General features: G+C 40.7%; 1 protein-coding gene across 7 annotated transcripts in view; it reads right to left on the bottom strand.

Moving 5' to 3' along the window:
• ADGRL3 (adhesion G protein-coupled receptor L3) overlaps positions 1–27,576 on the bottom strand; it is a 490,337-nt gene that overhangs the window by 150,187 nt on the left and 312,574 nt on the right. For all 7 annotated transcript variants that reach the window (XM_085222627.1, XM_085222629.1, XM_085222628.1 and 4 more), the window contains exon 6: positions 25,401–26,201. In XM_085222627.1, coding sequence (XP_085078753.1) covers positions 25,401–26,201 — 801 coding nt within the window. The remainder of the gene's footprint in view (positions 1–25,400; positions 26,202–27,576) is intronic.

The following is a 27,576-nucleotide window of genomic DNA, read 5'->3' as shown; positions in this document are numbered from 1 at the left end:
TCGTTTTTTTGTTTTTTAATAACAATGGACTGGACACACACCAGTTAATTTGAATACGCACGTTTTAAGAGAAAGTCTCAGAAAACGTATAAATAGTTTTACCAAAATAACTACATACAAAATTTCATTTCTACACTGCAGCTCTCCCCTCCCAGCTGAACAACTCAATTTTTAAAAGCAATCTAGTTTGTCTGGTATGAGCTGATCTGTAAAAGACAACATTACTTTTTGACCAAATTTCTGTAATCCTTCATTAACGGAATTTTTTAAAAAAATCTGATTTATTATTTAGCTGAAGACTGCACCCACTTTGTTGGATTGCAATTTCCAAGATAATCACTCTTACCCTTTTTAAATTCAAAAATTAGTACATTTTTCTTGCCCTTTTTTCTTCCACTTATGGGTCTTTTTGAACAACATAGCATGTAGGCATATATAAAAACATATGGAAAGAAAAATTAAAAAGCTGCAGGCTTGCTAACAAACTCTACTTACATGCCATTAAACAAATTTCATTTAGACCTATTACTCTGCATATATTCAAACTTCTCCCAGCAGCCTTTTTACTGCCTTTTATCGATGATTATCTTTGCTAAACATCATTTCCTCACTGCCCACCCTTTTCCATTTTGCATTAAAAGCTCTTTTTAAATAAAGCTTTTATAAAGCCATTCCCTACCTCAGACATGTTAGAGTTAGCACTGATTCTGTCCACTGCTTCATTTACTCACAGACTTCATTAGAGTTTCTTTCTTTTGTCTGTACATCACTCTTTCATCCTTTTAACTCCTTAGGGTTACTGTAGCTCATCACTCTCTCTTCTCTCCCCCTCAGGCTTAATTCCTTGTCCTTCACTCGAAGCCTCACACACTTCTGAATACAAGAAAACCCTCTTTTCCAAATGATGCTCTCTGAGTACATTAGCTCTGCACTTTTGCCATTTTGCCTCTCATACCTGAAATGATTGTGAGCTTAAAACAACTGCGGAGGGAAAAGTATGGTACCTGTGAGCAAAGCTGCACAATGTCTGTGGGCAGGGCAGGAATGCTAGGAGCAGCTCTAAAACAAGGAGGATGGGGTCCCTGGCACCATGACCATAGTGTGGGCAGGTGGTGGCTGCACGCAGACAGCTTCTTGATCACAGCTACTTTATGCAGTTAGAGGCTACCAAAACCAGAATTTTCTGGATAACCTACAAACTGTGCTGAAGAGAGTGCTCCTGCACAGTTAGCACAATAAGCAAATGTTTCTTCTCCCATTCCTTGCTTGACAGAAGTGAAGTTACAGCACTGCAACTTCATTCATTGCTTCTGAAGCTGTTTCCAAACTTATATAATTGCAGCTCTCTAAAATGTCTATATTGTGTAGATATATCTTAAGATACACATGTATTATGTATCTTAATTTCTACATATAATACAAAGCCTGAGTGTGGGAGATTCAGGACTGCACTTTTTACTTTTCTTTTGTTGCTTTTTGTTTTTGCCTGTTATTTTTATTTATTTATTTATTTTTAAATGAGAAATTTACTTTCATGTGTGAATTACACTACTATGCCTTCCAAAGATTTTCATGAGGAATCAATTTGCAGGAAAGAAGAAGGTGGGTTCTCACTTCCCTGTAGCAAGATGCAGCTGATTTTCCCAGTACCTACCAATGCAACACAGGGCTGTCAAATGCAAACCCTGGAGCTGAGGAAGAAACGTCTCTAAAGGAAGCAGGGAGAAAGGTGAATTGGGTGGATGTTTAGCTAAGACCCTGTCATGCATGCATCTCATGTTTTGAAGTAAATGCAAATCCACAAACAACGCCTGGCAGCATATGTGTGAGCAGAAAGCATGATAAAATAGGCTAATCTTTTCTGAGGATGTACTATTCTTGCTTTGAATCTGTCACAACAAACAGCAGCCTTAACCACGAGGGAAAGGAAATCAAAATGGCCTTTTTGGCCAATTTGACAGTCATTACTTGGGTGGCTCTAGGCTAGCTGAGTTTTTAGGTGTATTCTGCAACTGAGATTGGAACTATATACAAAAATGTTGGCAAGAACAATGCCAGAAGAATGGGTTAAAGACTGATTATTACAGCAGCTGAAGCAATTGGAGGCTTTTCACTACTGGCAGCTGCATACTTTCAAGAGAGCTTTTAGGAATCAGAAACTCAAGACACAGTTGAAGTCGGGGCAAGGAAGCTTCTTCAAACCACAATGAGATTCTTCCCTGTGCTGTGCAAATGTTGTAGTTTGAGTTCTGTGTTTATATGAACCTTACCCCTCTGTTAAAGACTTAAAACATTTGTTTTAGGAGGGCTTTAGCTCTGCAGACTCCAGTACGTGTCCTAGAATTTATCCTGCCTGGTATACAAGGTGGGAAAGAAGAAGAAAAAGAGTGAGGAAATACTCCACACATGCTGTTATAATTAAAAAATATTAAATATCTCCTATCTTCCCCACAGACAGCAGCAGGTGAGGGAAGGCCCCCTCCAGATCTAACTTTCTCCAGAGCCTGAGGCAGGGAGCTGACCTGCATTTTCTAAGATCTGCTCCCCAAAAGCTTGCCAGCAGGCTAAAAGAAAGACACACATCATATTACTCTTCTCTTGCCAGATGTGTTCATCATGTTATGAAATATGATTTATCTATCATCCGCACTGGAAACTGGGGAGGGGAGAGTGATTTTGGTGCAGTTGAAACCAAGGGGTTTGGAGCAAATATAATACTTAGAGCCCTGGTGGAGATGATAAATATCCATAAGCAAGAACTGCCCAGAGCGGGTTTAGCAATGACAAATACAGCTGCGCCTCAGAGGGTTTTCTTGGCCACCTCTCAAAGATTTAATCTGATACGAGGAGTGCTGTGCCAGCTCTTATTGTCCTTACTCTGTTCTTTTCCCAAAAGTCAACCAGGAAGTTTTCATCTGCCTTAATGGGCTGTGGATCAACTCCAGCAAACTCTGCCTCGTATGGGGCTGAAAAGACTTGATACAGAAAAATTTGGAAGGGCCAAAATTTTGGTTTTTAGGGAGAAACCTAGCCAAAGCCATCCAGTCCATCTCCGGCAGAGGCAAAATAGTTCCTTATGTTGTTTTGAAAGGTATCTCCTCAAGGCTGCCCACTGCTTCCTCCAAGGTACTAATCAACAGATCTTGCTGTCAAGATTTCATCTTTGTTTTTCCTTTCTTGGAGGAGGGATCCTAATGCCTTCCTGCCTGAGATGTTTCTGCCTTATTTTTTTTCCTCTTGCTTGTTCTTTTTCAACACTTCACTTTTTAGGGCCCTGCTCTTCTTTCCCATGCTCTCAATAGTGCTTGTATTTACTCTCCCCACTCCTACTATCAGCATTTATTAAAAAGGACGCAACTTCACATTATAGATAACTAATTTAACAGTGGTCTTCACAAGGCCACGGATTTCTATACCTTCCCTTGCAGCAGATCTGGGAATTAATGCAAGTACAGATCAAGCTAGAGCTGATCTGATGAAAAATGACCCACCAAAAACAGTAGTAATTAGTTTTCTGCTGGCTCAAAGAGCACATCCAATTCATCCTGCCATAGGAGTAGTGCCAGAGCTGATACAAAGGCAAGGGTAAGAACGAAAGAGCCAGAGTGAGGGTGGAATGGGGACAGCTAACAGTCTCAGTGTAACATAAAACCACACCTGTGAACAGTAGGAGCACTGTATCTAGATGCTCCCTCTGTTCTTACACAAGACTCCTTGCCCCAGAGATTCCCACCAGTTTCTTCCTTTCTTTGCCACCTTTCAGACAGCTTTTAAGCTACCTGCCAGTATAATTTAGAGCACTATATCTCACTGCTCCAGGTCAAAGGTTTTATTGAAAGCCATACATGTGACAGCATGCTTACTCCTCGCATATGAAGTCTACAACACAACCCTATCTTTCTGTTAATTCGGCTGCTGTTGTTAACACAGGAAGAGGAGCAGTGGGAAAGAGGAGAAATCAGGCAGTAGTTCTTGCAACACTGAGCTTAAAGTTCAGCAGCAAAGCATCCGGGCGGGTTGTCAGAGAAATCAGTGGAGATGCTGGACTATATGGCAGGAGACACGTTTGAAGCAGACAGGTAGATGTGTGACTCACCAGCACAGAGAGGGTAATTGAAGTGTCTTGTAGTTTCAAATATTGTGAGATGTGGTCCAAGAATTTGTCACTCTCACTTTCTTCCATTTGTGACAGCCTATAGCAGATGTCCACTTCAATATGCTTTTACTTTCCAGTCTACGTTTTTGCATGCTTAGCATGGTGTCCGTCCCCATATCACACCTCTCTAGTACTACCTATATCTCCACTGTGATCTTTTTTCCTGCACCATTCCCTGAGTAGGTAAGATCTCACCATCACTCACTTTCTGTGTCAGACACATCTTTCCCCAGGAATCCATGATAGCAAGCCTCCGAGAAACAGCTTCAGCATGCAGGGCTGCTTCTCCAGCCCCTCACATGCATCCACTCATCCTGCTTAATGACCTTCATCACTACACAACCACATACCACACTAACTTTAACTCTGCACTTGCTGTGACTCAAGAGTGACCGCAGCCCAAATGGGACTGCCAGACAATAAAGAATCTTCTTCATTACAGGTATTTTTATCCACTGTTGTCATTAATAAAGCGCAAGAAGTTGAGTAATTTGTTTTCAAAGAGGGTCAGCACACCCTAACTTCATTAATCACTTCTTTTGATCTATCACAGAAGCTCTGAGACAAGCAGTACAGCCTGCCTGGCTCTGCTTCCAACTTATTACCAAGCTTGAGCTAAACTGAGGTGCAGAGATGTTGCAAGAGGGATATACTTAATCCTACAGCAAGCGATCGAGCAAGAAAAGAGATTAACACTAAAGAAATTAAGTGACAGTGGGTATTTCTTCCATTAACTTAAAACAAAACAAAACAAAAGAACAACAACAAAAACAAACAACAATAATCTAAGACACCTCATTTTTTTTCCTTTATCTTTTTTTTATTTTTGAGATAATATAAGTTATGTCTCAGTGTGAAGGACATGGCTGCCTGTAGAGAGATTTTGACAACTCCCCTCTGAGTGCTAAAATGCTGTCAGCTGAAAAACCGAGCTGTTTGGGCAAATTGATCCAACTCTGACAGACTTCCTCTTTGTTTTTATGTTTTCTCTCTCAATCAAAAACCTTCTAAAGAAGTCAAGTTTGCAGATCCATTTGGAGAAGGGGAAAGGAGGGGAGATCACCTACCTTTGCAGCACAGCTCTTTAACCTAGATGTCAGGACAGACTTGCCACATGGAGGGGAAGGTCTCAAAAATCTCACTCAGCCTCCCAATTGATGTGCTATACACAAAAAGATGATTTCTCTAACTTGTGTATAGCAACCATATACGGCCTTTCTGAATACAGGGCAGAATCTATACATTTTGCAGTTAGACATTAACAGCATAGGGAGCTGAGATTTTAGGCCAGGGTGTATCTCTAATGCCAGTAACAGGCAAGCAGCTAGAGCAGGTGCCTAAGACAGCTTGAGGTTTCTTCAATAATCATTAGGAATCATCTCCCCCTTCCTCAGTCCTAAGAAAACGAAATCTGAGCATTTTTAAGCCTTGTCCCTAGCTGTGAATATATCTGTAGACTTTCCGCATCAGTGACAATTTTGAATACAATTTTTGATGGTCAAATCCTGGGAGTACTCTTACAACTTTATAGCAAAGATTAAGCACGCTGCTGTCACAGTCAGTAAAAGAACATCTTTTCATATTGCCTCAATTGGGTACTCCAGAAATCCCTAGTCCAGCACAGTGAAGCAGTGCCAAGTAACTTAAAAATGTTTTACAAAGTCAACTTGGGGCATTGTTTTTGCTTTCTTTTCACCTTTGGAATAACACAGCTTTACAACTTGACTGCTGTCCTGTTCACTGGGTGCTTCTCCACAGTTTTTCTAGCAAAGTCTCACAGAAAAGTGATTTTTATTTCTCTTTCCACTTCACCCATTTGTTGTCAGCTAGGGGAACCCAGGCTCAGTGTGACCAACTTTCAAAGACTACTTTTGAAGACTTGTGCTTATTTGTAAATTCAAAGAAATCTAAAATCTATAGTGTTAACAGTGACATTTTCAGTGAAGCTCACTACTGACTTCATAAACATAATTATGTCCCCTTCTATTGCCTCACAAAGCCAGAAACAACATGAGAGGTTTCAACATCTGTCTCTCTCATTCTGCCATCCTGCACTTGCTTCCTTACAAGGACAGGGACTGAGAAGTTTGCAGTGGATCAAAAACTGCACAAGCCCACTAACTTCTATGCACAGAGCATAGGTCCATATATCAAACATCGTTCTGCAGAGATGATGTTTGTTTCACACAAGGTCAAATAGCTTTTTTTATTATTATTATCAGATTTTTTATATTTGGAATTTAAGCTTCTTCAACCATGTGTCTAGATTATTCTTATCTTAGTTCCCACGATGTTATTGTAAGGCCTTTGGATGACAGTTTTGATTACAAGTCTGCACACTTCCTAGAAAAACACAATCCTGATTGGTACTTGTTGAATAATGCATACTAATTCCAGCCTGAGACTCCTTCGCACTGAATGAGTCATGGTGAATGTCTATCCTCGCAGAAGGCAGCAGCAGGCTCTACAAGGGCACTGCTCTGTGGTTTCAGCACTGGGACAAGGCACTTCAGGTTCCCAAATTTCCTGATACATCAGTTTGTCTGCATACATGCAAGGGGAAGAGCCATGCTACACTACAGTTTGTTGCATCTGTCTAGCTCAAAGAAGGATTACAGGAGGCATACAGCATAACTGGAAATCAAGTAATAGAGTCTGAAAAGTACATAAAAAAATGGCATTTCAACCCAACCAGAAACCTTTTCAGCTCCTTCTGCATTAGGTTCGTCATCTTTGAAAGAGTGAAAGAGAATGCTACAAAATTAATAGAAAGCTTCAGTTCTGAATATTTACCTTTGCAACAGACGATATTTGATTTGTACTCAGAGGTATATTCCACCACTTCCAAAACAGAATGACTGAACAGCTCAGTGCAAGAAAAAAGGATTTTGTTTTTCATTTAGAGGCTAAACTCTTCAGTTGCTTTAATGAATGTACACTTTTATATGCTCACATGCTTGTCATCGTAGTCCTGACCACTATCTCAAGCTAAGCTTCCTCATACATGCTAACCTTTAGCCTCGCATTTGAGTCTTTTAAGTAGTCTTTTGATCAAAGAACTGACAAATGCAAGCTTCAGTTCTCTGGCTGAACTGGCAGCTGTCAGTGATGAGATGCTCTTCATTCACCTCTCATGATCTGTGCAAAGAAGAAACACCAGTATTTCTGAATATTTGTGCAAACGATGTGGGATTCAAAACTTGCAATAAATTAGTTTCGCACTGCGCAATGATTATGACTTCTTCATTGCTGAGTATGGATACGTGCTTGTCTTCCCTGGATCAGGGAAAGAACAAAGCAACGTATTTAGTCGTTGTTTTGTATCTCATACCATTTGAGGTTATTCCAAATAACATTTAGATGGTTTGATGCTACTCAAAGGAAGGAATAATTTCTGGGTTTGCTCACTGGGACTGAATTCCCACTCTCAGTAATAATGGCCATTACAACTCTGATTGCCATAATAGTTTCAACTGAAGTAGCAGTGACTACTGAAGCAATGGTCCCTGCAGGTGCAGGGAAATGTCACTTAGGAAGGTGGCTTTGCAACTCCCTGTGTCTGTCTATCATTTCAAAGTGAGTTTAAGCTCATTCTCACAGGCGACCTTTTTGTGTAGGAGCTCAATCTTTCACTGTCCTTCCCAGCAGAGACAACTTAATTAGATATAGGGTTTCCTTCTCAAGTTACTGGATTTGAGGATTCACACTGTTGTTACTTCCAGGCAGTTCAAACAGAGGCAAAAATGGACAACAAATGGGGGGGGGGGAGGAAATCCTTAAAAAAACAAACAACAAAAAAACAAAGATAAAACCTGACACATCTCTGAGCAACACAAGACTTGCCTTCACAGTAGGATGAAGCCCTGGCATTCAGTCCCATAGTGATACATTGAGGGAGCAAGTCCTCTGAAAGTATTTTCCTATTCAAGAAGCCAGTCAAAAATTTCCAGTTACTTTCACGTGGATGAGAAGCCAGATTGCAAACTGCCCTTTACTTGAGACAAAGGTGGCTTTTTGCAAAGTTTAAACTATTGGGATATTTTATTAAGGAGTGAGACCAGGAGAAGGGATCAATTACAGGAAAAAGTGGAATGCAACAAAATATCTTTACTACTGATTGAGGGTAGATTCTACACTTTTTGCTTAACGAGCTGGATGAGCAGGGAAGCAGATTTTCCCCAGGTCCCTCAATCACACTGATTGTAAAGGTTACAAATGACCGGAACAAGCTTAGAGAGCTCCCAGAACAAACAGGGAAAAAAACAAACAAACAAAAACCAACCAACCAACCAACCAAACAAAAACTATGAAAAAGCCTTGGTTTGAAATGATATTGCTCCAAAGTTGGTGCTGGAAAGATACTTCACAATCAATCTCAAGACACACCCCAAATTCTGAGATTACATCCTAGTTCTTTTAATCCAAAAGCAAATAAAACCCACCAAAATAATTACTATTATGGATTTAGGCATTCCTTTATTGTGTCCCAGATCTTCACAAATTATATTTTAAAGCTTTTCTTTCCCTTTAGAAATGCAAGAATACCTTTGTACTTTTAAACAAAACTGAATATGCAATAATCATACAGACAAGCTCAACAATGCTGTCAGTAGAATTGACAGCCCTGAAATTTAACTTCAGAACAAAAATACAGAGCTCGTTCTCACAAAAATATGTGCACTTCTGCGGGGCACTGAGGAAATGAAGGGAGTACAGTGCCAGATGCCCAGCATCTTGGTGCGCTGATAGCAAAGTCAAGCTGCTGAGCTCTGCACAGGAACTCACATGCCTTTTTCGGCCAGATCCAGTGGGACAAACCATCACAGGGGGATAAGTTGGGAACTGGAATATCTCTAAACAGCCAAAATGTCTGGGCAGCCCCAGTCTGTTCAGATCCATGATAACATGAATTAGGGGATACGTTTTAGCTACTCAGTGTGTACACCAGAAACATGCATAGAAATACTGAGACAGCTAGAATTGTTAATGGGAGAATGGGAGGTGCTGGAGCAGGTCCAAAGAAAGGCAACAAGGCTTGTGAAGGGCTTGGAGAATATGCCCTATGAGGAGCGACTGAAGGAACTGGGGCTGTTTAGTCTGGGGAAAAGGAGGCGGAGGGGAGACCTTATTGCTCTCTTCCAATACCTGAAAAGAGAGAGTGGGATTGGTCTCTTCTGTCTCATCTGGTGATAGATGACATGACGACGGGAAACAGCCTCAAGTTGTGCCAGGGGAGGTTTAGGTTGGATATCAGGAAAATGTTCTTTACAGAAAGCGTTGTTAAGCAATCGAATAGGCTGCCCAGGGAGGTGGTTGAATCACCATTCCTGAATGTGTTTAGAAACTGTTTGTGATACTCAGGACATGATTTAGCAGAGGGTTGTTAGGGTAGTATGGCTAGGTTGTGGTTGGTCTCGATGATCTTGAAGATCTCTTCCAACCTGAGCAGTTCTATGATTCTCAATCATCTTTGAAATAGCAAGTCAGGTTTTGATTAAACTGGCAACTAGACAAGCAAGGAGCTGCATGCCCTGAGATTACAGAGACAGTAAGCCTCTTTCAAGACAAATGCCCTCATCTTCAGGTGGTGCAAACAGCTGCACTGTGATAAGCAGGGTTGCATCCTCCCACAGAAGCTGCAGATCCAGCCACTCTAGCTGAAAGATCTGTGGACCTTCAGAACCAGTGATACAAACAGCAACCAACTGCATTCAGCTGGGAAGAAGCTACCATTAAGGAAAGCAAAAATGGACACTTTTACAGTGATTTCTAATACAACACAGGAGCTTGTGATATAGAGACTGGCTGCCAACAAGAACCTTCATCTGTGTTGACCTCCTCTCTCAGTAGTCAGTAGGTTTCTTTACAAGGGGCAGGTGGGAAAAATAAAGTGATGGAGTGAGAAGCAGATATCTGGCTTTACCCTCTGACCATCAGAAGCTGGTATGGATCTTCAATCCCATTTATAAAGGTCGGCACCATTCAACAAACTGAGGCATCTTACATTTTCAATTGACAGAAGACAAAGGAAAACAGTCATTCTATCATAATCACCACAAGTTAATGATAATCTACTAAAATTTCACCAGTCTCATCTACAATGATCTCCTATTGAGTAGAAGGTTTCCCACATGAAGAAGTTAGGACCATCTGAGGTCAGCAGTCCTACCTCTCGTATTTAAGCTAAGACAATTGTTGTAGGCAAATGAAGGCATAGGAAACTTCAGAACTGATCAGTATATATAACAAGAGGACAGGCTGCTGTCAGGTAGAGATTGTGTAGATACACTTTGATGTCAGCAAACACTTTTTGATCTGGTTTGTGTCTCCCAATTTTAGACCAAAGGTCCAGGATTCAATTTTAACTACCATCAATACAGCTCTAACATGGACAGAAAAGATTACAAGATAAGTGCAGTATGGGGTGCAATGAAATGAGAAAATACAACAACCATCTGAGGATGCAAAATATGACTCAGCTAGAATTACAATGAACCTCAAAGTATTCAGGAGATGCGGTTGATTAAGGAGAGCCCTACAACATCAAGAGGAAGACTATGCCTACACTATTAGTCTTTTCGTATCAGTGCACTTTTCATATCAGTGAAACTTTCGTTCAGAAACCCTGGAAAGGCATAGAGCCTAATTTTTAACCGAAGTCATCTGTGCTTAGCTCTGCAACAACTGATGGCCTCATAAAAAAGACCATATTCACAGCTAGCTCTGCTGGCCAATTCTTACTCGCATCTCTACTTCTGGCATTTTCCACATTTTCAGCCACATTACGCACATCTCAGTTCCCCTTGCTGGTTTGTTGTTAGCACGAGGTACCCAACCATCACAAACTCTGGCACATGCTGTAGCCCCTGCTAAATGCCAATCCCTCTATATGAGCCTGAAGCTGAATCTCAGCCTTTGCATCTAGCAATAGAGATGCAATATGCAGATTTGTCTTAGTATGTAATTAAACACAGCACAATCCTGGTTAACTTGAAATTCCAAATGCATGGTAAAACACGAAGGTTTGCTCTCTGTACAGAGTTAAGGCGCTGATTTTTATATAGACAAACGTCGCCATTGGATGTAGTTAGAGTATCTTCCTAACATGAAATTTATGAAAATAAAAGATTCCACCCCAGAATTTCAAATGAATAAATCATCCAGTAATTCACTTGGTGTGCTTGCTCCTTTTGCTTCAAAATCAAAATACAGGGTACATGATTGATCTTACCCAGTGATCAACAAAATTCAAGCAAATGAAATTCTCTTGTCAGTCTAGCAAGGAGTGCTGGAATTTTCCAACATTTGCCACCAGCACAGGAAAGTTACGAGCTACAGAAGAAGGCCGAGTAAGAAAGAGTCACAAAATAGCCATAGGGTCAGACAGAAAGGTCAGGAAATATTCCTTGGTAGATCCTCTCTAGGCAGCTACAGTACACAGGTTCTCTCCTTGGACTAAAAATGAAATGAGTCCAGGGTATAAGACTCAAGTCAACAACAAGCACTTTAATCACTCCAGCAGGGCTGAAGGGCCAGCTGTCCAAACTAGTGCTGAGCAGAGAAACTTGCCCTCTGAAAAAAATTCTGACATGCAACATCCTTATTTTGTTATTACCTTGAATATAAAGCTAAAATTTCTAGAAGAGTGTGATTTTCAGAGAATGCTGACTCAAAGATAACCAAACCTCTTTTGTTTCCCAAGACTGACTTTTTTTTTTTTCCCTTGGATAATATTAAAACATTCCATGCTAAATGTAACATTAAAATTTAATAGTAACAATATTTTAACATTACTGATGGCAATAGTAGCATCCAAATTACTTGTTTTGATACTTTCTGCCAAAAAAAGTGCAAGTTCCTGCAAAAATCTTTTGATTTTATACCAGTGGGACATTTTCCAACATTAAAAACAAACAAACAAAAAAATCATTCTGATGACGATGCATTAGTGTGCTGAGGTCTAAATGTATAATTTCCTACATCTAAGTCCTAGGGCAACATAAAAAACCTTTAACCTTACTAGAGGAAGAAGCTGCAAGCAGTGGTGTCCCAGCCGTCTCTGTTTGCCAACTGGATGACTCCTTTCCTGTCTGAAAAATTTTGCTTCTGAACTTCCACCAAAGCTTGGTAACCTGTGTTGTCCTGCATAATGCGAGATAGCATTATGGTGTCAGAGCTTGGACTGCATCTTCACTTCATTAACTGCAGGGTGGTTCAGGAAATCTATCCATCCCTTCACAACTGCAGTACCAAGCCTTGCTTTACCACTGACTAGGCCTTTTCCCAGAGTATTTAATCTTGGTTCACCATCTGATATTATCCAACAGAGCCCACGACTGCTTCTACTTTTTCCCAGGTCTACTTCACACTACTCTCGCCTAAAGGACTCTACAGGCTCGAATAAAAGTAAAGTGATAGAAATGTATCAATTCTTCACATTGCATTTGGAGTGATGTGGGGAATCAAACAATTTGTTCTGCATAGCAACTTCATGTCTGACTAAAGTCAGGGAATCCTACCAAATGCTTGCATCTAGCAGAGCACATTCATTGCTTAGAAAAGATTCCACCAAGAAGAAAAAAAAACAACACACAAAATATAAAAATCTTCTGTCTGTAAAGCAGCAAGTACGTCCCTGCGTTCTGTGAGAACAAAAGTATATTTAGTTAAATCACCTTGGCAACTGAGCCAGCTTGCAAACTCTACTTTTTCAAATATATCTCATCAACATGTAAATCTCTCTCTCTACACAGACACACACATGCATATATATTTATATAAAATGTGTACAACTTACTGTTGATAGTACTTCCTCCAGCATTAGCTGCAGAGCAGTCCATGTCTGATTTCAGCTGCCAAAAGATGAAGTCTCAATACCAAACAGACCTAAATCAAAATCTCAAAGATGCAGGTACGGCTTTTTCCAAACAAGTCAAAGGGCCCTGCAGATGGCCCTCCAAGAGAACCACCCTACAGATGCAGGATGACATCTTTCTGGAGAAGAGCTGCTTCCATGACACAGCCATGGACTTCAAGGCAGGTACTATTTAGAAATGAAGATAACTCTGACCTTGAAACACTGTCCATAAAGAAAAAAGCACAATGTATATCAGTAGATAATGAATCAAGCTGTATAGAAATCTTGAAAGATGTATTTCTTTTCCCTAATGCTTTGAAATTGCCTGAAAAATTTCTTCTTTAATAATTGGATCTATTTTTCAGGCATTCAGTAGAATGATCTTTACGTTGTTAATAAACACGTTTGTCTAATGAATATCTTTTAGTAATCTTGCCTCTAATTCAGGAAACCCAAGTGCAGCTGAGACAAAAATATGCACATACTAAAAGCTCAAATTGAAGAAAAAAAATCAATTCCAAGTTAAATTACCCATCTTAAATTTCAGTATAAAGCCTACTAGAAATACTGAGTTCTTGAACTTCAATTAATCTTTAGCTCTTAAGCCAGAAGGGAAAAGGATTCTTCAGAGTATCAGAAGAGAAGCTGAAAGAGCTCAGGCCAGCTTGCCAATGGACGTCACTATCGCTTAAACTTTCATCCGTGGCTCTGCTGGGCTGTTTAACTCGTGCTCATCTCAGACTCCTTTGGGTTTCTTTTTCCAGGGTTTCTGTGTGTGACTGCCTGCATGTGTGTGGCATATATTTTCCAGTTCCACTTCTCAGGGATTAATTGGCAGAAGTGCTTGTCATGGTTAAATAATTTTATTTAATTTGCACCGTGTGAAGATATTTGGGCAAAAGGGAAAAATAATTAAAATTTAATTACTTTTTTTTCCCCCTTTATAATGAGAAACAGTTGCATCCCTTGGAGACTCAGCTAGGAATAGAACATCATTCATTTTTATTGTTAAATATGCAATTCAAGGGAAAAAAAAACTTAAAAAAAAAAACACCAAAGATCAATCTCTTGTAGTAGAAGAGTGACATGCAGCCAAGCCTAGAATAGGTAAACACATATCTCTAGAATCAATGACATTTGAACTTTACTAGGATGCTAAGAGAACAAGATAACGCCAGCATCCCCAACAGAAATATCCAGGGGACCTTCTCACAGGTTTCTACATAAATAGATACATGCACACAAGTACACTTTTACTGAAAGGCTCAGAGATGTCTCCTCCACAAGTCCTGCCAGCTCTGGGAAGCATCATCCTCAGAGGCTTCACCACACGCATTAAAGAATTACATAAAACTGAAAACCTCCCATCTCCATTTTTTTTTTTAGTTTTGGGCCCATCTCAAGTTGAAATATCAGCTTGCTTTCTGTAATTTCCAAGCAGGAAAAAAGACTGCCTAAACTCTCCTCTCCTTTTGATGTTCTCTCCTTTTATTTGACATCAGAAAAGGATTTCCCTTCATGTAAAACACCTAGAGATGGGCAGAGGAGGCAAATGGAGGACAAAGATTTATTATTGTTACAGATGGTCTTATGATACACAGAAAGAAGCGTTCCCCATAACTTCCTCCCATGTTCTCCCAGTCTAGAAGTAACCAGGAAGGCAAATTTATGGACATGCACAAGCCCATGAGCAAGATGATGGAGCATACGCTTTCTGCCTTCCACGTACAGATTTGTATGGAGATCAGCAGCACAAAACTCCCACTGTCATTACCTTGTACACCAGTTAGCCCCCACACCATTTCAGCATCATTTGGGCTTCTCACTGGCTACAGTTGATGCCTCTACTGCCAAATACATTAGGGTGATGATGTCCAAATGCGCTATGGTAACAAATTTCACTGACAAAGGAAGACAGGACTTCCACATTATAATAATTTGAATTAAGACTTTTTTTAGTGCCCCCAATTCATATTTGCGTATTAAGAAAATGGTAACCTCTTTCCACAAGAATATATGGATATATTTTGCTGTGAGAAACCTATTATGTCCATGTCCTTGATACAATTTAATGACTGTTTCCCAAAGTGCTTCTTCTATTCTCTATAGTTCACTTCCTTGCATCGCCATCTTTTACTCAGTGTAAATACAAACTCTTTAAAATAAATAAATAAATAAATAAAAATCATGAAAAACAAAAGGCAATAAAATCAAACCAACAATAAGAAAAAAACCATTTGGAAGTAAATCTTCCATTACCTTATGGAAAAACTGCTGGAACAAGCTTTTGCCCTTTCCAATGGACAGATGTTCTCATCAACGAGAAAATTAGAACTCGATGACAAATTCCAAGGTTTAAATGTCATTCCCTACCAACTCCGGTTCAAATGAAAATGGAAGTGGCATTAAGAGAGCAGTATGCGAGCGCTGCAGACTGGTAATTTCCTCTAATTAAAAAACAGAGTTTACAGAAGTACTTAGCAATGCTCGCGATAAAGTACAAATTTGAAAGGAAGGAGGCTCCTTCTCTGTTTTCAGTGCCCAGCAAGCTACTTTTCTGCCGCTAGTGAATTGTTTGTTTCCTCAGACTGCTCAGGAATTTTTCACTCTACATAACAATTTTCTAATGTCCTTAAAAAAAATATTCCGGACCTACCAATAACTCCTGTAGAAAGCACCCTCCTGAGCACTGGGTGAGTAAGGTATAAGCGTAATTCAAGCAGATGTGTGATTTTTTTTTTTACATACAATGTAAAGAGGCACAATAGAACTCAAAGGCTGGGCATACAACCTAGCATTTCTAATGCAAATATTATTTTACCTCAGTAGCACTGGGAGAGAATACCTATACAAGAAATGCATCATGAGAAGTGACACACTGATTGTCTCCTGGAGCCTGGGTGCCCTTCTGGAAGACACACTTTAGTTAAAGTCAAGTCATTAGGCTCACTACAAGAGGAAGCGGATGAAATCCAATCGAATGCATTACAGAGGTCAGACTAAATGAGCTAATGGTCCCTTCTGGTCTTAAAAAATCTATTAATCTAATTTAATTCTCTGTTCTACTCTTCATACCAGAGTCAATTTAAACTCATTTATATGAAAAGAACACATTACAGCAGCCTTGCACAACACACCACATTCTGACTATCCAGTTTTAGGCTATCCGAAAGCTTCATTTAGGAGCTCAGGAGGAGGTTTTTGTCATTTATCTGCAAAGAAAGTTTTTTGTTTACAAGCAAGGCACCAAGTAGAGGCACCTCTTCCAACTCAATATTGGATGAATCTGCATCTTAAACAGTGTGAATACATCAGGAACTTTCCCGAGCACTTTCCACCTTGGCTTGTATTTCAGTTGCTGGCATTCCTCACTTGTCCAGATCCCTGCTGTGCTGAGGACAACAGCACTTTTACCAATAAAGCCTTTCCAGGTGCTCCAAGGATATTCTTTGTGAATAGCTAGTAAAATAATACTGCAGTAATAAAATACTTGGCAGTCACTGTCCAGTGAGAAAATCATATGCTTAGATGGAGAGAGTCAAAAATATTCACTGCTGTTAGCAAGGGTCCCTGTACTGTGTACATATGCTACAGTTAAGCAAATACTATTTTACTACTTTTTTACTATTTAAAAAAAAATCCCCCCCATTTTCTTTTTTCATGCTGCCCTCCCTGCTGTAGCCTCAGCGCTCACAACACCATTACTGGTCCTTTGCTTAATTCAGCAGTATAAGAGCTCCAAACACCATGTGAGTTCAAGCTGACCCATCCTGGATATCCTCAGCATCCTTCATGCATGCTTGAGAGAGATGAAATAAGTTAATGCAGTCAGGGGGACAAATGAATGTGAGGCCAATACTTGGAAGCTCACAAAAGTTCTTCACACGGAATGTTGAGAAGGTGCTACAAACTCACAAAGAAGTTCCTCGTCCCTTCTGGCACATTTATACTTGTTGCCTTCTTTATATTTTCTCTTTCTCAGCACAACTAAACACTCCCTTGACCCTTTCCCTATGTCCATCTTAAACACCAACAGATGCAAAGCATTGCAGAGCTGCCCGATGCTTGGTATCTCCAGGGGCTGTGCTAATTCATTCCAGCTATTTGAAGCAAGCATGAATGGCACCCCATTAAGCGTGCTCGGACTGGGATAAAGGCAGCTGATTTTCCCATCTCCTGTCACGGCCAGTGTATAATTTCTGTAGTTTTCAGTTCTGATGTTTCTTTTCTTCCTTTCCCCCAACCTTTTCTCAGTCAGAAGCAGCCAGTACTGTGTGAGAATACAGAAACTAGCAGGTTTGTAACATGAAACACTCAGTTTGCTTATTCAGTGTCAGTCCTTTTAAACTGAATCCTATCTTTCAGTGAAATTTGCCTTAAGACCTGCTTCCTCTCAGCGCATTTTAATCAAGCAAAAATCCTGTTACAGTGAAGAAATCCTGTTATGGAGAACAATCGCTATGTTGTTTTAAACACGTCTCTTTCAGCTAAGCCTTCATCATCTGCTTTGCCCCCCAATCATGAGCATACTCTTGAAAAAAACCTTTTCAATGTAAAAATGTAGGACAGATACTGTGACTTCAATGTATATGGACAGCCACTGTTTGTTCCAGCTTACAATTTATATTATCCTCTTCTGGTGCTTTCAACACAAATCAGGAGGCTAAAAAGCCTTTCACTGACAAAGTGCAATTCCTTCTCGCTCCTGAAGCCCAAGCCCAGACTCACACCAGCTTCAGAGGATTTAACTGAATAGTGGCACTGCAAGAGCTTAGGGATTTTGTTCCAGAAACTTTTTTTTTTTTTTTTGTATTAACCTTTGCCCACACTCGCCTGGCAGATTGCTCACCCAAAACAAACGGACACTGTTTTACTCTTCCTTTCTTCATTATGAAGTCTCTTGACTTAATGTAGTCACTATGCCAAAATGCACTTCAAGAAGGTGTGTTTCAAAATGTATGTTATCTCTTTTTTCTAGGCTTTGCCAATCTTCCCATGTCAGGCTGTTGACAGCATCGCTGACTAGCATTTCACAGCCCTTCATTGCTGGTCCCATTTCTCCAAAAATGCAGAGATCTACAAACTACCTAACAAAACTTTTCCTGCGCGTTCAACCTAAATTCACTAATTTTTCTACAATCAAGCCAGCAATCCAACTCTACCATGAGAGTTCAGCCAGATTTCTGAGGGTAAGGCTGACTCCTTTCCACTCCTAACATACACTTTGGGTACTTCTTGTACCTACAATTATACTTTAAGTGTTTGGAAAATTAGTTGCTGTCACATCAGAAGGATGAGGAGTTGCACAGCTTCTTGGAGTCAAGGGACTCTGTAAAGCTGCTCGTAAAAGTTCAGTAATTTTGTGGTTTGCTCCTCTTTGAGTGCCAAGACAAGCAGTCTGAAGAACATCCAGTGCATTCTCTATTTGCTTTGACTCCAAACAGAAAAGATCAAGGTATCTATGAATAATGGGCACGTGGTGATGGGTTGATGGCTAAACTAGATGATCTTAGTGGTCTTTTCCAACTTAATGATTCTACGATCCCTTCCTCAGTCTGATTAGTGAAGAAGAGGAAAGAAAAGCTGGCATGGCAGCACTGCAGAACACTGGCAGCATCGAAGAAGTTAATTAGAAATGTTGAACGAACAAGGCTTCAAGAGATGAGTCTTAATAAGTGGCGCTAAAAATATTACAGTATTCATTTTCAGAACAAACACAATCAGTGCCAGACATGCAAGGAGAGCCATGGTGGAGGTATTTTCAGTGGGGAGCAGGAAAAAGGCTGATCATGGAAAAAAAAAAATAGTAACAAAACCCCAAGGTGCCACATAGAATCACAGAATCATTAAGGTTGGAAAAGTCCACTAAAATAATCTAGTCCAACCATGAAATAAGGGGCCACGTCCCCATGCCCTGAGCCAGGTTAGTGGCTCTATAGCCACACCAGAGCAGAGCTGCAGGGAGCACAGAATGTTTGCATGCCATGGTGCAAGCCATGAGGAATTAGATGCAAAAATATCATGTAGGTTGAGAGGGTATTACCTTGAGAAGAAGCCTGGAAGATTATAATCCTCTTTCAGAGAGGAGAGGAGATGGCAAATGTGGCAGCTCAAGAATGGATATCCTGGAATTTGAATCCTCCAACCATGCACAGATCTCCTTCCTCGCAGACAAACCAGAGAAACCTGCTGGCCAACGGCTACATCATACATTTGTTGCTAAAAACCCGATGTAAATCTCTAACTCTCCCAAAGTTTCTCTGGTACATGATGCAGTCCCTCACTTGTTTGCTCTATGTCACTTCTCGCACACAGCCCCAACCAACACTTGCCTCTGACATAACTGGGTTTGGTGCAGAGGATTTTCATCAGACAGAGAAGCTGTGGTGGATGGCAATGCGATAACCCGGTGGTCTCAAACTTAATGAAAGGACAATTAATTTCAGCTCCAGACTGAGTCCTGAAGCAGAACAGCTCACTACAGAAGAGGAAAGCTGCTATCCTTCATCCACAGTTAATGTCTCTTTCTCTCTGCTATCACCCCACTATCTGCCACAGTACATCCTATGCTTCCTGCCACAACAGCTGCTTCAGCTTCTCAGACATGTTCTTGGCAACATGCTTTTCCCCTCCTGGTGTTTGACAGGATTATGAAGTGCAAAAATCACCAGCCTCCTTTTGTTTTGAAGCTTGAAAGTGAAGTTTCGCTTCATCATTTGTCTCTCGCTGCCCTTCCCCTACATCAAGCCATCAGCCCAGCCACAAAGCCCCAGCTTGCATTCCTGTTTCCTGGCCTGTGGGGACTAAGAGGTGTGACTTGCCTGCAGATTTCATGAAAAATTCGCATTTGGTTTGCAACAGGGACGGCTGATCTCCAAAGAGGCACATCAGCAGCCCAGAACTGCTCCCTGATGGATTAAGCCTGCTGTACCATCTTTCCAGGCTGGTTTATATAGGAATACAAGGGCTGTTCTGGATGGCCACGCTCTCTCCGGTTCCACACCCACTGAGAGGAGTATAGCTTTTATTTAGGAGGAGAGAGCAACCACATATCTGTCTCTACTGGAGAGGCATTGAAGATACTCTCATTGTGCTAAACAAATAGCATTAATATTTATGAAAATTTTCCAGAAAGAGAAGGCTTTGAAGCTGAGAAATCTTGCCTTTTAGGGTGGTTTATTTTATTTTATTTTATTTTTTGTGAGAAGGTAAAGAATTCAGATTTTCTGGCCACGGGCAAACATCGCTTTTGGAAAAGCATCCAGTGGTATGATACTTTACTATTTTTTAATCAAGTGATGCTTTACAAAGGGGAAAAAATTAAACAGGACAAAAATGAACAGATAGCTCAGTCCTCAAACTGGTGAACAAATGTCATTCATGCCCTTCTGGATCCCCGTGTACCCCGGTTAGGTGAAACACCCTCCTCTCCTTCTAAGCCTAGGGTACTGGCTGGACAACTAACATAGGATGAGATGCCAGCTTTGTTAGAAAAGATGTAGTGTCCTCATGCTGCTTTCTTCTCTTCCATACTTAGCCACATCTTTTTATCATGAATAGCAAAAAGGAGACTGAAATATTTGTAGAAAAAATGTGACAGGCATATATGGGCAAATATTGGAAGATAAAAGCCAGGACTCCAGTTCACAATATGAGTTTGCAAAGGCTGCTGAAAGCAAGGGTTGATCTCTGCAAACTTCCAGCAACACTGTGCAGCCAGCAGCTGTCACTGTAAGCAACAAAGAGGAACAGGAGTGAGAGAGCTGGGGGATGCTCCTAGGTGGGAAGAAAGCAATTGGAAAATAAAAACACAGGAGAAGTTGCAATTAAACACTCAGCAGCTCCCCAAAACCGTCCCCTGTCTGCCAGGAGAAACTGCTCATCAAAAAGGCTCAGCTGGCCTTTTAAAATGCAGCCCGAATCTTCCGAGATGCTAAGCATGTCTTATCGCAACGGGATCACTGAGCAATAGCAATTCATATCCTGTACACAAGTGGGATTTAAGATTGGGCAGCCCTTATGATGCATTTCCCAGGCAGGCCTGAGCGGCATTAAAGGCAAGCAGCGCAGGAAGCCTCTTCCAGCTACCTATTAGCACGTGACAGCTTTGAAACGTTCAAGATCCTCTGCCCACTATCCACATTACTCAGCTGTCAAAGTAAAGGCCTCAGATTTATGATGTGAAAATTACATTTTAACGAGGTGTCATATGTGTTTAAAGTTCTTATTCATCACCATCCCGCCACATCTTTTACCCAAGACACAAATGCACTTAATTAGCATATTATAAGGACAGAGGGTTCACCTTATCTGCATTGTAAAACTGCTTTAGGAGAAGAAACCACCACCCTTACTGAATAAAATGGATGCAGTCACATGTCAAGAGAGCATCCTGAGAAGGCAAATGTAAAGGATGAAAGTTTGATGGGCATTCTCTGAGGTTTTTAAGTATCGCAGGTACGGATGGAAGCTTCGTATCACATTTCATCACCAGGCTGGCAGTTTGCAGGGTTAATATACAGTATACGAAAGCCATTTAAGTACAAAGAAGCTGCATTACAAGTCGTATATCAAGTCACTATCTTCCTTACAGATAGGACACATTTATTTATTAACATCATACATCCATTAGCAGCCAATAATGCATTTCCAGAGTCTCCTGAACAGAACTTACATGGGAAAAACAGAACAGATCTCTTCAAAAGCAGGATGTCTGTATTTTCCATCCTGCCACAGGGAACAGCCAGTAGCCTGGGCAGAGCTTAACCAGCAGCAAACAGCCATGGCCTTGCAGCACTTTTCTCCCCAAGGTTCCACCTCTGCTAGCTGCGTGCCTGCAAAGAGCTCTGTGTCATTGCATGTTGCTGCCAGAATGTGCAAGTGGTGTCCTCATCCTGGTGCCAATTTATGAAGAGACCTTACTGCAGCTGTCCAGGGAATGGAATGTGTGTGCCCTGCTGAGGGGGCTGATACCAAAGCTAAGCACAGAAACTCCAGATTTTGACACTCATTTACAGTGAGATGTAAAAGCCCATTTTTTGCAAACAATGGCCTGGGAAAGCTCTGTGACAGTGAAGATCTCAAGTGTGTACCAAACCTACCTGCACAAATAGGCCTTCAATTAAAACACACAGAAAATGTTTAATCACTGTGAAGAGTGAGAGGATACGATTCCTGCCTTTCCTATAAGGAAGAAGACTCCTGCCTCCTGTTTTCCCTGGATGGTCTTGGAAAAGACTGAAAATGTTTGAGTCTAACTGATCTGGAGCCTCTAGCACCTGTTTTTTATTTCCCATATCCTTGAAATGTATGATACCAGAGATTTCAAATATGTTTCAAATACGTTAACTGGCTATTTAGGTTGCTAAATATATTACTTTGCCTGTAACAATCAATTTTGGTTTTAAGAGCTCTGTTTTTAAAACTTCATCCGTAACTGCTATTTAACAACCAATTTCCTTGACCCATCAATTTTACAATCTTTTATTTTCTAATTAAGCAAATATTGTTTACATATTTTGCTACTCAAGCTGTAATGCTATAGAAAAGAGCTGCAAAATGCATTCTCTCTTTGAACGTCACCTTTCTACAGGAACTGAGAAGGTATTGCAATTTTAAAAGAGAAGGGAAAAATGTATCAACAATCTGCTCTTTGTGAAAATAAGTTAAAAAAGGAATCTAAAAATATTCCCTAGGTTTTCACTGCTTTCCCAATATTACACAGGCTCGTGTTCTGCTCTTTGTTGGAGGAGTCATGACGGGTTTAATCCAGCCACATACTTACATGTATATTGCTTATATGTAAAGAAATTCAGCATGAAATTTCACATTAGCCAAAAAATGTGTTTCATTGGATCCTCAAGGGGACGTTCAGACTGGATATTAGGAAAAAAATCTTCTCAGAAAGAATGTTGATGCATTGACAGAGGCTGCCCAGGGAGGTGGTGAAGTCACCAACCCTGGAGGTGTTGAGGAAACGTGGAGATGTGGGCATGGTGGGGATGGATTGGTGGTTCTTGTCCAACCTTAATGATTCTACGAGAAAGAGTCACACAGATCTTGTCTACTAGCTTCTCTCTTTTGAAAAGAATTAAATGTTGAGCAAGTGTTTGCTCCCCTATCCAACTCAAAACCATCCGACTAAGTAGTAAAATAATGTTCCCTCTAATCAGGCTGTGCAGGTAGGTAATGGAGCACTGAACTCCCTCTGCAAATGCATTCTCCTTTGCTTTGAAGTGCCTCAACCCCATTCGAGCTGTCAAATCAAGAATTTCACTTTCTGTCAGAGCAGCCTTCTTACAAAAGTCCTGCAAATCTATATAGCAGTGAGGTAAAGGGACACCAATGCAGTTCTACCAAACAGACAATTTCAGCAATTTTCAGAGAAAAGAAATGCATGTAAAATTCAGCTTCGCGTCCACGTTGCAAAGCTATAAAAAGTGTACAAAAGGAACATCAGAGACATCAACTTAACCCTCTTTTTCCAACATCCAAAGCCAAAACCTACTTCAGCTTTTCATTTTAGAGGATGGTGGGTTTTAAATTCCCACCCGAACACTGGTGAAATCAAAGGGACTTGAAATCCCAGCCAATCAGCATGACACGGGAATAACTCAAAGTCTTATGCTGACATTCCCAGCCCTCTACAAGATTTTCATCTGCTCTTCCATCTCATTAGCTTAGACTCTGCTAGGAAAATGGGATGGGAAGATACTTAATTTTTTTTACAAAAAAAAAAAAAAAAAAAGTGCAAAATTTGAGTTTTTTGTTAAAAATGGCTTTTTTTTTTTGTTAAAGATGGTATTACTGAAAACAGTCACTACATGAAAAAGAGGCAGTAGAGAGTCCACTGTAATGCCTACAAATGAATCATTGAAAAAGAGAAATCCTGTGAAATAGGAGGGATGGAATTGATTTTCACTCCTTGGGGATAACCAATAACTAACAAATTGCTCTGCTTCACTCCACTACTCAGAAAGTACATGCTCATCATTAAGTTGGGAGAATGAAAAGTGTTACTTCATTTCTTGCTCATTTTAGATCTTGCAGAGGTCAAAACCATTGAAAGGATCCCTGCTCTTCTCTTAACAGTCACTCAGGCTCATTCATTTGGTTCTTCAAGAAATCCTTCTTGTCCTCCTTACATTTTTGTATCAAAATTGGAAATTCGTTGCTCGATTACTACTTCTATTCCACCTATCCCCAGATTTTCATATCCTCAGTTTCTTTCAGCATCTTTTTAAAATGTGGATGATAGGATGTACATAGGAAAAGAAAAGCTCATCAACAATAACATCTCTGCTCCTCTTCTGGGAATCTGAATCCACTCTTAATCTTTGTCATCATCAAAAAAGAATAGTTTGGAAATAACAATGCTACTAATCATCTAGATTACTATCTGAATTATATTACTTCCATCTCTCTCATCCCTTTTTCAGCATCTCTAAAGACACGGTCCTTCACAGAAAATACCTAGTAGCTCTGACTAAAATAAGTTTATGTGCAGCAGTAACTGTTTGTAAAAGGTTTAGTGCAGTTTGGAAATTTTTGCACCATCAAACAAGTATGACTAAGTCTAAGTCATGTTACTAGCCAAGTGGCAATTGTGAATGCAATACTTGCAAAAAGATGAAGATGGTAATCTTAAGTGACTGCAACCCAGATGAGTAATTAACAGTGTAATTTCTGATACTAAAAAACATAGAAAAGCTGGACATCCTCTGAGGATGGATAGGGTGGATGTTCCTCTATTAGAGAAAGTATTCTATAATGTGGACCTGAATTAAATGCTTCGAAAAAAGAGCAACTTAAAAGAAACAAAAAAACCCCACAGTTTGGAAGATTTTGTTATCAGTTTCTCTCCTGATTCTAGACACACACTTGTGGGTGCTCACATTCACAATAATCACAAAATAATAAAATTCACAATGGCTTCTGTAAAAGGCCCACGCACCCTCATCTTAAAGGAACTAGCTCATCTAACCTGCAATTTGTCCCATGCTGTTTGCAGTGACAGCATCTTCCATGCTTTGTTTTGCCAAAATTCCTATAGAAGGGGTGATGATCTTATGTATGGAGCAAAATTCAATTAAGAAGAAAATAGCATTGCTAATCCTGTGATGTAAAGAAGAACACAGACATTTGGAGACTGTATCAGGTTAATTACAGGTAGCATACCTGTTTCTCTATTTCATTTTGGACTAAGATATTAAAAAAAAATATTCTGCATGTATTAATGTCTGAACATCCATCATAGGTATTGCAGTAGGGCTTAATTTACAAACACAGGCAGATCATTACCACAGGACCATATTTCAATTTCACACCCAATTTGTGAGAAAAATAGAAATCCCAGTTCAGATTTTGTCTCAGTATTAAAACCCTTACCTGTTCTGCTGTCCAGCGGGCCAAAATCCAAGGAATACTTCACTACGTGATAGTTGTTCCATACGTAGAGAAGGTTGTCCCGGGGATTATAATCCACAGCAGCAATGTACTGATAGGAGTTTGGAAAGGGCACATCCACCATGCTATCCTTGCTTTGGTCAGTGTTATATATGTAGTCTATTTTATTCCCTGTGGCTTCATTGTCATCATCTTCATAAACAGACTTTACCACATATAAAATCCCACAGATCATAAAAGCGTTAGAAGCTGACCTCTTGTCATAGGCAGTATCCCACGTCCCTTCAATCCTTAATGTATAAGGGTTTAACTGGCTAATGACTATTTTGCCATTATTTTGTTCTGTTGCATAGATTACCCATAGCCCATTCTCATCCACGGCCAGGTCTATATCAGACTTGCCTCCCCAGCGGTAGGGAGAGGTGTCATGGTAATTTGCATTAGCTATGATAGCCTCCCCGCTTTTTATCCTTGTCCGCAAGTCAAACTTGACTATATTTCGGGTTCGCTCCTTGTTGAAGAACAAAGCCCCGTCGTACACGACAAACCCTGTGCCATCCACTCGGTGTGGGAGTTTGTAGGTCGTGGTTGGCCTCCCAGCGATGAAGTCATCCTTGGAGGAGTACTCCGTCAGTGTGTCTGTCCGATAAGGCGTCCAAGGCATGTAGTAGATCTTGTCAGACGCCTGCAGCGGGTCTTTGCACCAGGCACCAGACTGGTGGTCGGATTCAAACAGGTGTTCGCTCTGGTATACTCCTTTTAGCAGTCCAGGGCAAAGGAAAACTGTTGGAGGGGGAAAGAATTTAAAACAAAAACCAAAGTTAATGAGACTCTGGAGGTGGTTGGACCAAACTTCAAAATAGTCTGCAGTTCTGCAGCAGAGGACACTCGAGGTCAAAGCAATGCCCTGTAACTGGAGACCAGCCATCCTGCTGGCCAAGCCTCTAGAACAAGACTTGCTCCACCAAATTTATTGTTTTTCTGCTTTTTCTATCAACTTTGGCTCATTTTCTTATTACTTTTCAAATCTATTTTTACAGGTGTACTTACTTGGACCGCTCGCCTTTGTAAACTCTGAAATGAGTATGTGCCCCCAAAGGATTTCTGGGTTTGTATTTCCAGATTACATTGCAGTGAATCTGTACCTACTAGGTGAAGGGGTAAACTCCGGGGGAATTGTTCCACATAGTTATTTTGAACAGCCCACTGCAGAGTGGCCTAGAAATGGAAATAAGAGAAAGAAATTCCCATCCTTACGGCCCAAGTGATATTAAATATTTAAAGGGTACCAATAGCAAAGCAGAGGAGAATCCCTTAGCAACTCAGAAGAGCATTTAAAGCAAAGGGAGCAGGAGAGGGAATACCCAGCTACAGACCAGTAGTGGAACTAGAAATGAGACTTCTGAAGCTGCTACAGGACACACGAAACATGCAGTCCACACAATTAAAAATGAATGATGTATGAAGGCTGAAAGGAAAAGGAAGGAAGGAAGGAAGGAAGAAAGAAAGGAGAGAAGGAAGGAAAAGAACTGGAGAGTTCCACTGAAAAGGAACCCGAGGTCTAGATTTTAATCAGTTAAAAAATGTCCTGTTAAATATAGTAGTAACTCGTAACTTAAAAACATATACCTTCTATTGTTACATGAGAGGAGCACAGAGGAGCGGTTTGACTAACTGGGGTGCTTTGCTGCTCAGACTTCTGGGGGGAAGAGCGGGGCCGGCTCGTGGCTGGGGCATGCCCAGGGCTCGGGAAGAGGTCAGTACTGCCCGGCTGATGCTGGCATCCCAGGAATGCCAACACCGAGAGTCTGGCCGGCTGCATGGGGAGACAAAAGGGGCACGGGAGGGATGCGCAGAGAGAATAAGGGTTGTCGGCCCTCGTTGTGCACCTCAGCATTCTCTGACCCGGAGGGCTGCACAGGCTTCAGGAGAAGAATATTTGCCGGTTATTTGCAATGCCGATCTTCAGGTACTCAAATAACCACCAGGATGAGAGATGCAGTGGGGAGCTGCAAAGAGGCATCCCACCCAAGTTTCTGGTAGCACAGAGCTGGCAGATGGGATCCTGCATTTGTGCTCCCCGCTTGGAGTGTAACCAATTATTTTCTAAAATTCAGAAATTGGTAATATCCTCTGGAGAGGGAAACAGGAGGAAAAT

The sequence above is a fragment of the Meleagris gallopavo genome, chromosome 4, assembly GCF_905368555.1.
Source record: "Meleagris gallopavo chromosome 4, MGAL_WU_HG_1.1, whole genome shotgun sequence".
NCBI classification, from domain to species: Eukaryota; Metazoa; Chordata; class Aves; order Galliformes; family Phasianidae; genus Meleagris; species Meleagris gallopavo.
The sequence above is the reverse complement of the archived record's forward strand: the minus strand, read 5'-3'. Positions and strand labels throughout refer to the sequence as shown.